The sequence below is a fragment of the Leucopleurus acutus genome (genome assembly GCF_964270905.1).
Source record: "Leucopleurus acutus genome assembly, chromosome: 11".
In the NCBI taxonomy this organism is placed as follows: Eukaryota; Metazoa; Chordata; class Mammalia; order Artiodactyla; family Delphinidae; genus Leucopleurus; species Leucopleurus acutus.
The window spans coordinates 58,480,546-58,496,096 of NC_139152.1; the positions used below are offsets into that span (position 1 = coordinate 58,480,546).

Sequence of the window (15,551 nt, forward strand, 5' to 3'; positions counted from 1 at the left end):
GTATGAGACTACACTCGTGAGTGTATTATTAAAGCTCAGAATTCTGAAATTTGTCACTGCTAATAGCAGTAGATCAGTATTAAATCTCCAGTTTACTTCCTAACACCATCCATAAAAGAAAATGACTTAGTCATTATCAATGACTTATACATAATAAAGGCTCACAAATGCTTGATAACTAAAGTCACATGCACTAACGCTATGACTATATGACGATTTAACTTTCTTTAAAATAGTCCATATCGGGCTTCCCTGGTGGCGCAGTGGTTGGGAGTCCGCCTGCCGATGCAGGGGACACGGGTTCAAGCCCTGGTCCGGGAAGATCCCACATGCCACGGAGTGGCTGGGCCCGTGAGCCATGGCCACTGAGCCTGCACGTCCGGAGCCTGTGCTCCGCGACAGGAGAGGCCTGCGTACCGCCAAAAAAAAAAAAAAAAGTCCATATCAATTAATCATGACACATTTCTAATTCTACATTACTAAAAAATGGAAAACTAATAGGGAACAGTCATTTTAAGAATAAGTCCTCACTACAACTCAGTAATGCTACTTTCTTCTAAACAGAAAATGACAAAAAAGTCAAAAGGAAGCTTTTCTAACCATAATATTATATTAGCCTTTCATTTCTTTTATTTCTAATATCTATAACTATAAAAACGACTCATTCTCAATTATAACCTACCTTCCCTTCTTCCCAAGAGTTATTTATATAATGAGCTCTATCAAACAAAAGAACGTAATACTTTTTCTTAGTTGACTGAATTTATGAAATAAGACTATAAGGACAGTTAAATTTGAGTAATATTTTGATTTTGTATTTTTGAACTCCTTACTTTACTCCTTGATCGCCTCTTTCCACCAACCAATTTCATGAATCGATTGTATTGCTCTTCCTGATTTGAGAGATCTCGAATTTTTCTGATTTCTTCTTCTCTTTTCCTTCTCTCTTCTTCTTCAGCTTGTTTCCGTTGATCCTCTTCTTTCTGTCTTTCCTGTTCTTTTTGTTGTTGTAGTTTCTTCCATGCCTTTGTTTGCTGCTTCCTCAATGCTTGTTTAGCTTTAAATAAAAAATATAGAAACATCAGTATCTATTAGAGTTAGAATTTTCTAAAGATAAAAGAAAATAAGAGCTTTAACAATTTTTTTCATTATTAAGTCATATATACAGCTGCTCCTCTAAGTTCATTTATATACGATTAATTCAGGATATAATTCTCAGCTCAAAACTTTCTGAATTAAAATCTAAAAACCATACTGATATAGGAAATCAATTAAAAGAATTTAACAGAAATGGTCACCTGTAGTGCTAACTTTTTTGGCCGAATGTGTTTTTGTACTGGTTTTAACTTTTTGCTGTACAGTTTTCATCTTAGTCAGCTTTTCTTTGCTTTCTTTCATCACCTGCTGTTCTTTTTGTTGCCATTTTTTACTGGCTGACTGAAGAGCCAAAAGACGAAGCTGCAATTCAGATAGCTCCTCTTCATCTTCACCAAGCTTCTTTAAAAAAAGAAACAGTTGCCATTTAAAGATTCTATTATTTGACTTTAAACATATTACCAAGTCAAATCTTTTATAAGATCAGTTAGTTAGTTTTAAGGCAAATACTTAAATGGTAAATATTAATACAAATAAAATAAGGAAACTGAATAACTTACCATAGCCCTATACTCTAATTCAGTCCCTGTAATACAAACAGAAGATCAATCTGTAGAGGGTATGTGTTTATATGTAAGTGTGAAGGGTTAGAAGGGGAGAGTACAACTGATGATGGAAAAAAAAAGTTAAGCGTTAGAGATTGGCATTTAACTGCCTCCCAAACAGGAGTAGAAATCTGATGGCAGTGAATGCAAGAAGAAATCAACCTAGGGGAGGTAAGGAATGAAGAACGAAGTGGTTCCATAATCATGTGTACTTGTACTAGCCTTACAAGTACTACACAGAACAGGCACAGTGAATGTCAAGATACAAATTTGCAAACTTTTTAAAATATATATTTTATAAATCTTTTATAAATCTTTAAATCAGTTTTTTTTTTAAGAAGACATTGATGAAGCATGGTGTTTTTTTTTTAAGATGTTGGGGGTAGGAGTTTATCAATTAATTAATTAGTTTTTGCTGTGTTGGGTCTTCGTTTCTGTGCGAGGGCTTTCTCTAGCTGTAGCAAGCAGGGGCCACTCTTCATCACGGTGCGTGGGGCTCTCACTATCGCAGCCTCTCTTGTTGCGGAGCACAGGCTCCAGACTCGCAGGCTCAGTAGTTGTGGCTCACGGGCCTAGTTGCTCTGCAGCATGTGGGATCCTCCCAGACCAGGGCGTGAACCCGTGTCCCCTGCATTAGCAGGCAGATTCTCAACCACTGCACCACCAGGGAAGCCCCCTTTAAATCAGTTTTAAAGGAAAAAATATGTAAAGATTTGCTTATATTAGAGCATTCCATGTTCTAAAGCTACAGATATTTATCTGAATATTGAAAATATTTTGAACACCCAAGACTTCTTCAGGGAAGCTAAAACAGGAAAACAGTTTAGGAACAAATGTATGAGAACTTTTTTTCAATTGAAGCAACTTCTTAATTTTTTCACTCCACTTTTTTTGAGTTAACTTTTAAAATTATTCTATTCTGTACATTTTAGCTAAAATATAACTGAAAATGTCAGGCAACCTAAGCAGAGGTTCTAAATTGGAGTCCATGAGACTTTAGTGGGAGAGAGATAAGGAGTCCTTTGGCATCCCCACTCCTTGAAGTTAAATACAAAGCTGTATGTGTTTTTCCTTTATGTGTATATATGGAAAAGGAGGGGTGACTCAAAAGAGGCTAAGACTCAAGAAGGTTAAGGCCCGCTTACCTAGTAACTTTCCCTTATAGGTGAATTGTAATTACATTTTTAAAATCCAATAAATTATTTAATTCTTAAACATAAAAAAAAACCCAGTGGATCCTACCTAGTAGTTTAACCTTATATAGACTATTATAAACCTCTAATTAAACTACCAACACATATTTCAGTACTTCAGTTTAACCAAGCCAGGATACAGTTACTCTTTCCTTTTTTGGGAAATATATGTAACAAATGAGCTTAAAAATTATCCTGAGTCTTTTTTACTCCAAGTCACTTAAACATATCAAATTCTACTGCTTGGTACTGAAGACCTACAACCATGCTATCCAAAAATGGGACCAACAAGCCATGTATGGCTATTTAAATTTAGCTAAAATTGAATAACAACTTTATTTCCTCAGCCACACTAGTCACATTCCAAGTGCTTAATAGCCACATGTAGCTAATAGCTACCATATTGGAGAGTGCAGGTATAGAACACATTTCCATTATTGTAGAAAATTCTATTGGGCAGTGCTGATCCAGAGCTTAAGTAAAATAAAGCTATCATTACTGTTCCACTGAGACTTAAAAGTCTTTGATTATCTTTTGCTACTAACCCTTCTGGAATGAAAGAGACCACTGACTCTGTCATTCAACTATATGCTACTTAAAGCAGCTACTTGATCAGCAAGAGCACTGAGCCTCATTCAAACTCCTTGTTCTGACGCCTAAGTCCTATGTAACTTTAGGCAAGTCACTTAATCTATGCACATGAATCTTAGTTCATCTGTAAAAGAGATGTCAACCTACCTTACAGAGTTATTCAAAACCATACACATATAAATGCACGCACGTGTATGTGCACATGCGTGTGTATCTATTATATTATCATCCTTAAATTCAGGACCCTCTCTTTCCTAAAGCTTCTAGGCTCTTTGCATCATTTCAGTTTACCCATAAAAAGCATAAAGAACTGAAATCTTAACAGAAGAAACTGCAGATATTTCAGATCTCTAATTCAACAAACAAAAGGCTTGGGCCAGTGAGTACCTATTACACGTCGAACACAGTGCTTGATGCTCTTGTACTTTATCCTGCTGAACCTCACAACAACCCAGAGAACAGATGACATTAAACTCATTTTGTAGAAAAGAAAACAGAGGCAAGCAAAGGCTAAACAGCATACACAAGGATCACTCAGCTAATAAGAGGAGCTAGAATTGGATACCAGGTCAAGGTTTGTCTAACTCCAAAGCTTTCTCACACAGCATAATCCCCCAAAATTAGGAAAAGAAAATCTGTGGAGGAAAATGAGAAGTTTCAAAATCCAAAAAAGCAGGGCTTCCCTGGTGGCGCAGTGGTTGAGAGTCTGCCTGCCGATGCAGGGGACACGGCTTCGTGCCCTGGTCCGGGAAGATCCCACATGCCGCGGAGCGCCTGGGCCCGTGAGCCATGGCCGCTGAGCCTGCGTCCGGAGCCTGTGCTCTGCAACAGGAGGGGCCACAACAGTGAAAGGCCCGCATTACCACCAAAAAAAAAAAACCAAAAAAGCAAAAACATTATCTATAGATACATATAACATTTCAATTAAATTAAATGTAATCTAATTGAACCCAGTGGAGATACTCCAAGATGTCTCTCCAGATTTTCTTATCTTTAAGGCTTATATCCAAATGAAGGTATAGCAATGCTGAAAAACAAAAAATGAGTGAAAAACAAGACAGAATTTCCCTTTCAAAAGAACAGAGTAAAGCAGTGCAAGAATCAGTCTTACAGAGATATCCAATCTCACAAAGCAGTATCTTACCTTTTCAGATAGAATATCTGAGGCACTAATTCTTCTCGTTAAATTTTGTTCCTTATCTTCTAATCCTTTAAAATAAAACAGCATATTCTGAATGCTTTAAAAGGTTGCCACAATCAATCTAAAATGCTACATGATATTTACTAGTATTTATTTTAAATGGTCTCATTAAAGGGTCTCATTTTCTCAATCTCTCAACCAAAAGGAAAGAATGTTGTTAGAATGAAAATCTGAACAAACTTTCCACATCAGCCTCATTTCTGAAAGTTATAATGCAAAAACAATTCAAAATATTAAATTATAAATTAAAACTGCACTATGGTAAGAATGACTTCTGAACTAAAAATAATTATTTCAAATAAGAACAGAATTTACACAGCAGACAGACAAGAAACAAAGCTTCATTACTGAATAGATAATACACAGAAAAGAATATGTGATGATTAATTCAGACCTCAAAAGTTGAAATGAATTCAACATTTAGAGATTGTATTGGATTTATTCATTAAAGAAATGTCTTCGGGACTTGGCCAAAAAGTAGAAAAAAAAAGAAATGTTCTCTATTTATGCAGAAAAGCATCAACAGAAGTAGGTTAAGTATCAACCAAATTAAGTCCTTCCACACATTTTCCAGAATTCTAGCCTTGGGCCCAGATTTCTGATTAAGCTATTACAAAATCTTATTTATATATTATCTAATCTATGACAGCTCTACAAATTACACAGTAAAGTTACAGTACATATATAATAGTACTGAGAGAGGCACTTTCATAGCTAAAACAGATTAAGTTAAAAACTAAGAAATCTTTTCTTAAGATGACACAAATAAATTTGCAAAGCTAGGATTCAAACTAAGTCTAAACTCCAAGCCTAGTTTTTTTTTCCATAATACCACTACCAGTATTCCAAATATCCTAATTTGATTGCTCAAGACCTACTGATAAAAGAATAGGCAACTTATTCAATACATAGAAAAATTATTATATCAAGTACCTAGAAAAAGTAAATGGAAGGCAATCACCAAACTTTGAGTTAGGTCAGTTCTGCCATAAAGCTTGTTTTGGAAATATGAATTTGTTGCAACATGATTGATATATTAGAAAATAATCTGAGGACAACACAAATTTCACATTTGCTTACGTACAATTTGCGTCCAAGAAACACTAAGAGAATGCAGAAAGCTGCACCCAGGTGATCCATGTAGGAATATACAAATCCCACGCATGGTGATCAATTTACCAGCTACTTCAGTTCACTGTATATGCACACCCATCCCCATCTGGTGTTGCAACTTACTGTCCAATTTCAAATAACCTTCCTTGCTCTACTTCACAGTAACTCATAAGCTGCAGATCTACTTCCACAAGCACATTTTAGGTCTTTTCCAAGGTAAAGTGACATATTTATTGTAGTATTTCAAGCATTTTTACCCATTTAATGTGTAAACCTGCATTACCGTTTTTATTAGATTCCAATCTTTTTTCATGTGCCACTGACAAGGTTTTTGAGTGTTGTTTTCCCTAACACCATTTGACCCTAGCCCTGTGCCTTTTATTGTGCAATTCTGCAGTGTAGTGATTTCCAGGAATGCATGTCACCTCATAACAAAACTGACCATACTTCAAAGAATAAGAGAATAGTAATAACTATTAGACAAAAATGAACAAGGAAAAAAAATAAAGACAGACTTTCCACAATAAATGTACAAAGAACTTTTCTCCTATACTATGAGTCATTAGTCATGAGAGTTTATTAGTTGATGAGGCTCTCTTTCATCTATAAAAGATGGCAGCACCTCCCTTTAAGGGAGCATAGAGGCAACTATGCACTAAGCTGGCAGCTACCTAATGAGCACAATGTCACCTGAAAAACAAGCACAAACCGTAAATTTCAGACCATAAATCTAACTTTACACAAAGATTAATAAAAGCAGGTTATGATTTAATTGACCAAACATGTAGTTTGGTCCTTCTGTCGTACCACTATCATGGATCTCTATAAAAATATTTCTATTTCAATTCTTACTCAATACTTCCGAAATGAAAATTGGTCTTGTGCAGTCATGCAGTATTTTTAAAATTATTACCTGAAATTCTAAACTGAGCTAGAGACAGTCAGGATATAGGTGGTAGCTAAAACCATAATAACTGAGAACACCCAAGGAGAAGAGAACAGTGAGGACATCAACAGTTAAGAAGTTACATAGGAAAAGTATTTTTTTTAAAAAAAGGAAAATCAGAAAGTTGCAAGAAACTACTGATGTGTACAGTAGCATAGAAATCCCCAAATTTCAGGATTAGTGAGAAAAACATCACTGAATATAACAGATGTGTCTACTCCCTACAGGATACTCTCAACATAGCAGCAGTGATCCTTTGAGAATTTAAAACAAATTATGCCAATCCTTTGCTCAAAACCCTGCAACAGCTCCTATTTCACTCAGAATAAAAACCATCTTACAAAATACTACATGATCTGTCCCAACTCGTTATCTCTGACCTCTTCTCTCCCACTACTCATTCCCCATCACTCTCTCTTCTTTAGTGGCACTGGTTTCCCTGTTATTCCACAAATATGCCAGTACCCTTCTGCCTAAGGGTCATTACTCTAGTTCAGTGATTCTCAAACTTTATCAAGTATCAGAATCAACAAGAGGGCTTCTTAAATACAGATTGCTGGGCCCCATTTCCAGAGTTTCCAATTTAGTAAATCTGGGGTAGGGCCTAAGAATTTGCATTTCTATCAAGTTCCCAGGTAAAGAAGGTCCAAGGACCACAGTTAGAAAATCAATGCTCTAGCTATTTATTCTCTTTGCCTAGAAACCTATTTCCCCCATTTGGCTATTCCCCCACCGTCTTCAAAGCCTTTGTTTAAATCTCACCTTCAAATTCAGGCCTCTCCTGATCACCCATTAATACTGCAGCCTATACCCACTATCTCCATCCTAACTTACTTACTGCTATGCTTTTTCTCTCTCTACAACTGTTATTTACTCATCATATTTACTGTCTCCTCTTCTTAAAATGCAAGCCCATGAAGGCATAAATGACTGTCTATTTTCCACTGATGTACTTCCAAGAGGCTGGAATAAAGTGCTCAACTAAATTTTGAATAAATGGAAGAATGAAATAAAAAAGGAATGAAAATGAAAAATGAATTTTGCAATTAGGTCAAAGTAACTGTGCCATGAGTAGTTTCAGTATTCTGGTAGGGTCAGAAAAGCAAACTACATTGAGTTAAGAAGGAATGACAGGTGAACTGAAAGGAGTCAGCGTAGATTAGCCTTTCCGGAAGTCTAGTTGAAAAGACAGAAGTTGGGCTTCCCTGGTGGCAGAGTGGTTAAGAATCCCCTGCCAATGCAGGGGACACGGGTTCAATCCCTGGTCTGGGAAGATCCCACATGCCACAGAGCAACTAAGCCCGTGCGCCACAACTACTGAGCCCGTGCTCTAGAGCCCACAAGCCACAACTACTGAGCCCGCATGCTGCAACTACTTAAGCCCGCGCGCCTAGAGCCTGTGTCCTGCAACAAGAGAAGCCACCGCAAGGAGAAGCCCGCGCATTGCAACGAAGAGTAGCCCCCTCTCGCCAACTAGAGAAAGCCTGCGCACAGCAACGAAGACCCAACGCAGCCAAAAATAAATAAATAAATTTTTAAAAATGTTGTATTAAAAAAAAAAGATTGATAGCTGACTTTTCAAAATCAACAATGGAAGCCAGAAAATATCTTCAATATACTGAGAATATAATTAAGTAATCTAGAATTCTAAACCTAAGAAAATTGTCTTTAAAATAGGATAAACAGAAATAAGTTTTTCATATAGCAGACACAAACTAAAGGAAATTCTTAAAAATGTATTTTAAGCATAAGTGATTCTAGACACAGAAGGAAGAGTGAGCCAAGAAAGTGTTAAATACATGGGCAAAGGTAGGCAAATACTGGTCCTTGTATATCAGGGAAAGGGTAAATAACTTGATTAACTTTAAACACTGATAAGAATTCATGTTACAATTCCTAAAGGAATCAATGAGACCAAAAACTTTGTATCTAACTTCCAAACGAGTAAAAGAAAAAAAAAAAGTTGTATTAAAAAAAAAAGTCAAAAGAGGCAAGACAGAAAAAAAAGAAAAGGAAATAAATACAAATATCAGTAATCATGAAAAAATGTGAACTATATGTTCTTGTTAAAAGACAAAGATCGTCAGGTTAAACTACAAATGAAATCCAGCTCCATACAATGTACAAGTAACATTTGGGACATGAAGATACAGAAAGACTGAAAGGATGGAAAGTGATATACAAAGCATATATACTTAACAAGAGAAAGATGGTGTGTTTATTAACATGAGACAAAATAGTCTTTTAGGCAAAAACATTACTAGAGATAGAGATCACTACATAATAATGAGAATAATAAGTCAATTCCCCAGCCTCAAAGTATTTAAAGCAAAAACTGAAAACTAGAAATCCACTACCATACTGGCAGATTTTAGCAAGCCTCTCAGCAATTGACAGATCAAGCAGATCAAAAAATGTTCATATCTTAGAAGGAAGATGTGAACATAAAAGCTTGATCTAGGGGCTTCCCTGGCGGTGCAGTGGTTGAGAGTCCACCTGTCAATGCAGGGGACACAGGTTCGTGCCCCGGTCCGGGAAGATCCCACATGCCGCAGAACGGCTGGGCCCATGAGCCATGGCCGCTGAGCCTGCGAGTCCGGAGCCTGTGCTCCGCAATGAGAGAGGCCACAACAGTGAGAGGCCCGCATACCTCAAAAAAAAAAAAAAAAAGCTTGATCTAACAATCCAAACATTCCTTTCAAACACACAACAGTTACGAAAATCAATCACATACTAGACAATAAAGCAAGTCTCTACAAATATTTCAAAAGATTGCTACTATATAGATCTCATTCTCTGACAATGTGATTGACTTAGAATTCAATGACAAAATATACACCTAAAAAACCTACGTGTTTTGGAACACACTTCTAAACAGCCTATAAGCCAAAGAATAACAAAAATTAGAAAACACTTAGAACTGAATGAAAAAAATTTACAAATGACAAACTGAGATGCAGCTAAAGTAGAAGTTTCATAGCCCCAAATGATGTTAATAGTAGAGAGGCTAAAAATTAATGAGTTTTAAAAGCTGTGGACTTATTTCTGGGGAAATTTTTAAAAGATGATGGGAGACACAATAACTGCTGTGGATAATAAAAATGTAAGATTCTTCAGAATAACTTAGTATAAACTGTACAACTTACAGGAAACGAGCATATTACAAGAAAAATAGTTTACCTAAACTGCCTTAACCAGAAATAGAAAACATAAACAGTCAGTAGTTTAAAACCTTCCCAGAAAAAAAGCCATCCTGGCCCAGATAATTTTATCAGCAAGATCTACCAAATATCCCAGGAATGATTCCAACCTTAAAACTATCCCAGAGAACAAAGAGGAAACCACTCCCCAACTCATTCTGAGCATCATAACCTTATACTAAAACTTGTAAGGAAAAAGAAGGAACAAAACTACAGACTATGAACCTATGTGAAAAATCCTAAACAAAACATTAGCAAACCTTTATCTATGAAGGTTTTGTAACTGCCCCAAACTGGAAGAACCAAATGTCCCTGAAGTGGGAAATGGATAAACAAACTGTAGCATAGCCATATGGGGCATTCAGCAATAAAACAGAAATGAACTACTGACATAAGCAACCACATGGATCAATCTCAAATACACTATGCTAAGGGAAAGCAGCTAGGGTTAAAAGGCAATGTTCTACAAGACTCCATTTATATGACATTCTGGAAAAGGCAAAAGTATAGGGTCAGAAAACAGACCAGAGGTTACCAAGTAGGGTTGGTGGCATGAGGGAATCGGTGGGAGTTAATGAAACTGTTCTATGATAGTGATGGCTGGCAATGGTTACCCAACTGCTTGCATTTGTCAAAACTCAAAGAACTATACAGTTAAACGGGTAAATTTTTACTGTATATAAATCATACATTCATAAAAAAGAGGAAAAGAAAAAATTAACAAACCAAATCCATGATGTATAAAAATGATATATCATGAACTAGCTGGATTTATCCCAATCATACAAGGGTGGTTTAACACTACAAAAATCAATTAATATAATCCATTACACTAATAAATTAAAGGAGAAAAATTAGATGCTCTTCTCCATAAATGAAGAAAAAAGATTTGATAAACTTCAAAATCCATTCATGCTGAAAATTTCAAACAAGGAATGGGGGCTGGGGTGGGGGTGAACACCTCCTTTACCCAATAAAGGACTCCTACAATAAACTTAGCCAACATCATATCTAAAAGTAAATGGCAAAAGTATCCCCTGTAAGTTAGGGAACAAAGGTGCCCACTACCACTTATGTTAAAAACTGTATTATTAGTCCTGATCAGCACTTAAGGCCAAAAGTGGTGAAAGATCAGAATGAAACAAAACTTGTCATCACCCAACAATACGACTATCTACCATCTGCAAAAAGAATTCACAGATAAAACACCAGAATCATTTCAATGAAGTACACTACCAAAATAACTAGTTACCCCTTTAGAGGAAGAAGCATATCATCACTAATTGAAATTTTAAATTCCATTACCTTGACTAGATTCAGTAGTGTCAGATTTCAGGGAAAGCTGTTTTGTTCCATCTTTAACTTTTTTCAACCGGTTCTTATCTCCTGGTAAAGTCAATTTTTGCCTGAGTGGTTTTAATTCAAATGCCTGAAAAGTTTTGACCTGTGTTTTCTCCTCAGGAGCTACTTCTTTACTTGAGTCCTTTATAATACTGACATTATCAGTGCTTGTTTGGTCCTCAAAGTTCAGTGTTTTAGGATCTTCTTGCACATTCTCCTCTTTGCTACTCAAAGCTAGTTTTTCATCCTTATTGATGCACTCTAGTTCCAACTGTATTTGCTTATACTTCAAAAGTAAATCTTCAAAAGTTTCTTCCCCACAGTTTTCACTTTTTGATGAATAATTTTGTTTTCTTGATGGAGATCTTCCAAAACTTTTAGCTGAACAGCATATTAAGGAAACCAGTTTCCAAAAATTTTCCAGTTAATTTAACAAAAACACATTAGACTATAGATGAATTGTCTCCCTTTTTCATGGAAGATGAACTGATATTTTTCAGGAAGATGAACTGATATTTTAAAATTACTAAATGCCATTTAACACATGTGCTGCTAATGCCCACTTTCATTATGTGCCCATACTTTAAAATTAACAAGTATGCATATAAATAGTCCACTTACAAAATCACTCGTGTCACTTATTACCTGTTGTATCCACAGGTATTACACCTAGTTAGGTTATAGCATCCTTCCTTCTGCAGGTTATCAGGAAAGCCCATAATGAGCTGGATGTTAGAGATTCCTTTCTGAAGGAAGAGGGGAGAAACTGAATGGTTTGTCACAGATGTGGATAATTTACACTTCAGATAATCAGAAGAAAACGTTTCTTCTTTTTAATTAGTTTCTTGTCATGTCTCAAATTTTTAAAAAGAGATAAAAAATTAACACTGACAATAGTTAAGACTAAGTTATGAATAAGAAACACTGTATTAAAAACCTAACAGATAACAAGTACAGAGCTCATCAAGTATACTAACATCCAACATATATATAACTAAGACAATGAAGGCAGTTAAATAATAAAAAAAAAAACCTTAAGTTGTATTCAAAATGTATCTTCTAATTTTCCCCTGAAGAAAAGGATATCTAAAACCAATTACTTTTGTTTTTTTTTCTTCTCTAACATAGTGATACATAAAACTTAACTTCTTGGTTGGAAATGGCTACAAGGTTCCAAACTACAATTTTTATTCAAATTAATTCATACATATGAGAACTGTTCCACCTCACTTCTCCAGCCTAGAAATTAACAAAAGACAAGTAGTGGTTTTAATATGTCATTTATAGATCATTTAATTCGCTACGATATAACATTACAGTTCCCTAAATAGTTTCTTCTCTGTGTAACAACTTAACGGAAAAGCAATCTACAAAGTTTTTTTTTTTTTTTTTTGCGGTACGCCGGCCTCTCACTGTCGTGGCCTCTCCCGCCGCGGAGCACAGGCTCCGAACGCGCAGGCTCCGCGGCCACGGCTCACGGGCCCAGCCGCTCCGCGGCATGTTGGATTCTCCCGGACCGGGGCACGATCCCGCGTCCCCTGCATCGGCAGGCGGACTCCCAACCACTGTGCCACCAGGGAAGCCCCCAAAATTTTTAAACTTCCCTAATGACCAATTTAAGAATGGGAATTACCACCAAATATTTTAGAAACTAAATGAGCACTACAACTGAAAATCTTTAACAGTTCTGCAGCAAAACTGTTCTAGTAAATCTGTTTTTCTGATCTCTTCAGAGCTCAGTTTCTTGAAACAATACTAGTTTCTCATTACCTGTCTTACTCCTCCACCAAATGGAATCTGGCTTCTGCTGGCTGAGTTTATCCACCCTGACTTCTCTGCAGCACTAAACACTGTAAACTACTTCTCTCTTAGCTTCCATAACTCTACTCTCCCTTTGTTTCCTTATTTTTTTTTTGCCTGTAAGTTTTCATGACTCCTTTCTCTTCCAACTACTGCAAAAATGGTGCTCGCCAGTGAGCTCTACTTAGTCTCTCTCTTGTCAATTTTGAGCGTTCTAATGCACTCCCATAGTTTTGGCTGGTGATAGCCATTTACGGTTCTATCTCCCACAAGCCATTCTCCATCCTATTGGTAGACTACTCTTTCTAGAACACAAATCTGATCAGATCTCATCCCTTGTTTTAATCTAAGAATAGAGTCCAAAATCCTTAAAATGGCATATAATGCTTTCATGATTCCTTTCCAATCTCACCTCTTCCATGTTTATCACAATTTATGCATAGCTTTGTGTCTAGGTTCTTCTGTTCTTCAAATTGACCCCAATTCAAATATCACCCACTATGTGAAGTCGGGCAATTACTTGCTCCCCCACCCCACCATTACATACTCTCTGTACATAAACTATGTAATTATCTACATTTACATCTCACTTTTCCAATGTAGCTACAGTAACTTAAAAAAAAAATATGACTAGAGTCCTTGGAAACATTCACAAAGGGAAAAGATTCAATACACTAACAAAAAAATAAAATAACTAAAGGACAGAAAAATGAGAAGCAACTGAGCTATGACTAATTAATCTCCTTCAAGGCTAAATGAAATCTCCTACTTCTGTCTATGCAGAACAGCTACGATGATACCAGCACTTAAAAGATTTGAAATTGGTCAAGATGCAATTTCTAACTGAAACCTGGTTTAAAAAAAGAACGCCATTCAACCTTTACAATTGCAGGTGAAAATGGAATGACTTTCTACTGATGAGACACTGGACTCATTATGTTAGCTCTGATCAGATTTGAAAGTTTAAATCAGCAGCCATCCAAAGGAGATATATGCTAAGATTGATTGACAAAGTGTCTCTCACTAAGGAAAATTAAAAATGAATGAGAATGAAAATAACTACTGCAATAGAATCTATTTGGTGTATTAGATTCTGATAGAATCTAATATCTAAATAGAATATGGATCTAAGTAAAATAGAATCTAAATAGAATCTAAATAGAATAATGGTTATTCTATTTCTTTAAAGCTGCATCCAGCATACCTTAATTATTACAGAGAAAAAAAGTTTTAAAAAACAAAAACCCACCTGCATTCATGCTACCTCACTTCTAGATTATGGAAGTGAGTCACAGAATAATCCTTCTTTCTTAATGCAATATTTGTAAAATGTCATTATTACAATCATACAGTGGAAATATGAATTAAACTTAGTACAATCATGGTATTAAAGGAATTTGAATTAACAAAATTTTGTATTACAAATTTTGTTTGCTCACATTACACAACAGTGGCTGGGAGCTATGTTTTCCTTCACAAATTCTTATAAAGAATACCACCTCTAGGATGGATTAGTGATACTTCACAAGGAAAACAATGAGCAGAAGATCAAAACAATCATCCTTAAGTGCAGCATCTGTGAAAAGAAAAACAGCAAGAGAGCTCATTTCTGATAAGTTACTACAGAGATCAAACTGGATATTTTCCCATACTTGTTTAACAACATCATGTGCCTGTTCATTAAAAAGAACATATAAGATTAACAATTAATAAAGGTATGTGGTAGAGGTATTGAATGAATGGACAGAAAGAAGGCAAAGGCAGGAGGTAGGCAAGTCCACGTACCACTTCCTTCTCTAATATAAAATAAACTAAGAAAAAACTTTAAGCTCCCATAGTACTTTTTACATACCTGAATTTGAACCTTTTACACTGAACTATAATTATTTACATTTGCCTCTCCAACACAAATTAGAAGTTACATCTTCGTATTCTTAAAAAATTTACATATTTGTGCTTAAATAGCCTTTCCATTTTTAGGCTCAGAATTGACAACTAACAAATCCCTGGTTAAAAAAATATCTTGGGCAGAGGTTTTCTAACTTTATTGAAAGAGCATTCCTCTTTTTAAAAGTTAAATAGCTACATGATTTTTTTTCTGAAACAATCCTGGAGTGCTCCTAACCCAACTTTTGATTGTAGAAGTTTTTTCAGAGCAGTAGCACCAGAAGCTCCTACTTCTTACCTAAACCTACATTTCTGGTCCCCTTCCGATCCCGACATCTGGGAAAGACAGTTTGGTCCTAAGTATTCCGTGAAAAAAATGTTGAGTGTCTCCCAAACAAATGTCTTTATATGTAAGTTTCATATATAATGAATATATTAAAAAATCATTACACCATGGAAATTACAACCAGTAATAAATGTTCTAAGTAAACTATTTTTATGCAGTTATCATGGAATATGTCAAGACACAGTTCTACAAAAAATCTGAAAAAGTATATATTACATTACTACAATAAATTA

The 15,551-nt window shown here is 35.7% G+C and overlaps 1 protein-coding gene across 2 annotated transcripts in view; it reads right to left on the reverse strand.

Annotated features, from left to right (window-relative positions):
- The window catches only part of ZFC3H1 (zinc finger C3H1-type containing), a 49,463-nt gene that overhangs the window by 32,139 nt on the left and 1,773 nt on the right, over positions 1-15,551 (reverse strand). The window contains exons 2-5 of one of the 2 annotated variants that reach the window (XM_082850600.1): positions 11,250-11,666; positions 4,629-4,693; positions 1,299-1,494; positions 834-1,057 (exon numbers count right to left, since the gene is read on the reverse strand). In XM_082850600.1, the coding sequence (XP_082706726.1) occupies positions 834-1,057; positions 1,299-1,494; positions 4,629-4,693; positions 11,250-11,666 (902 nt within the window). Of the gene's footprint in view, positions 1-833; positions 1,058-1,298; positions 1,498-4,628; positions 4,694-11,249; positions 11,667-15,551 lie in introns of both variants that reach the window. The other variant, XM_082850599.1, reaches the window with a different exon arrangement.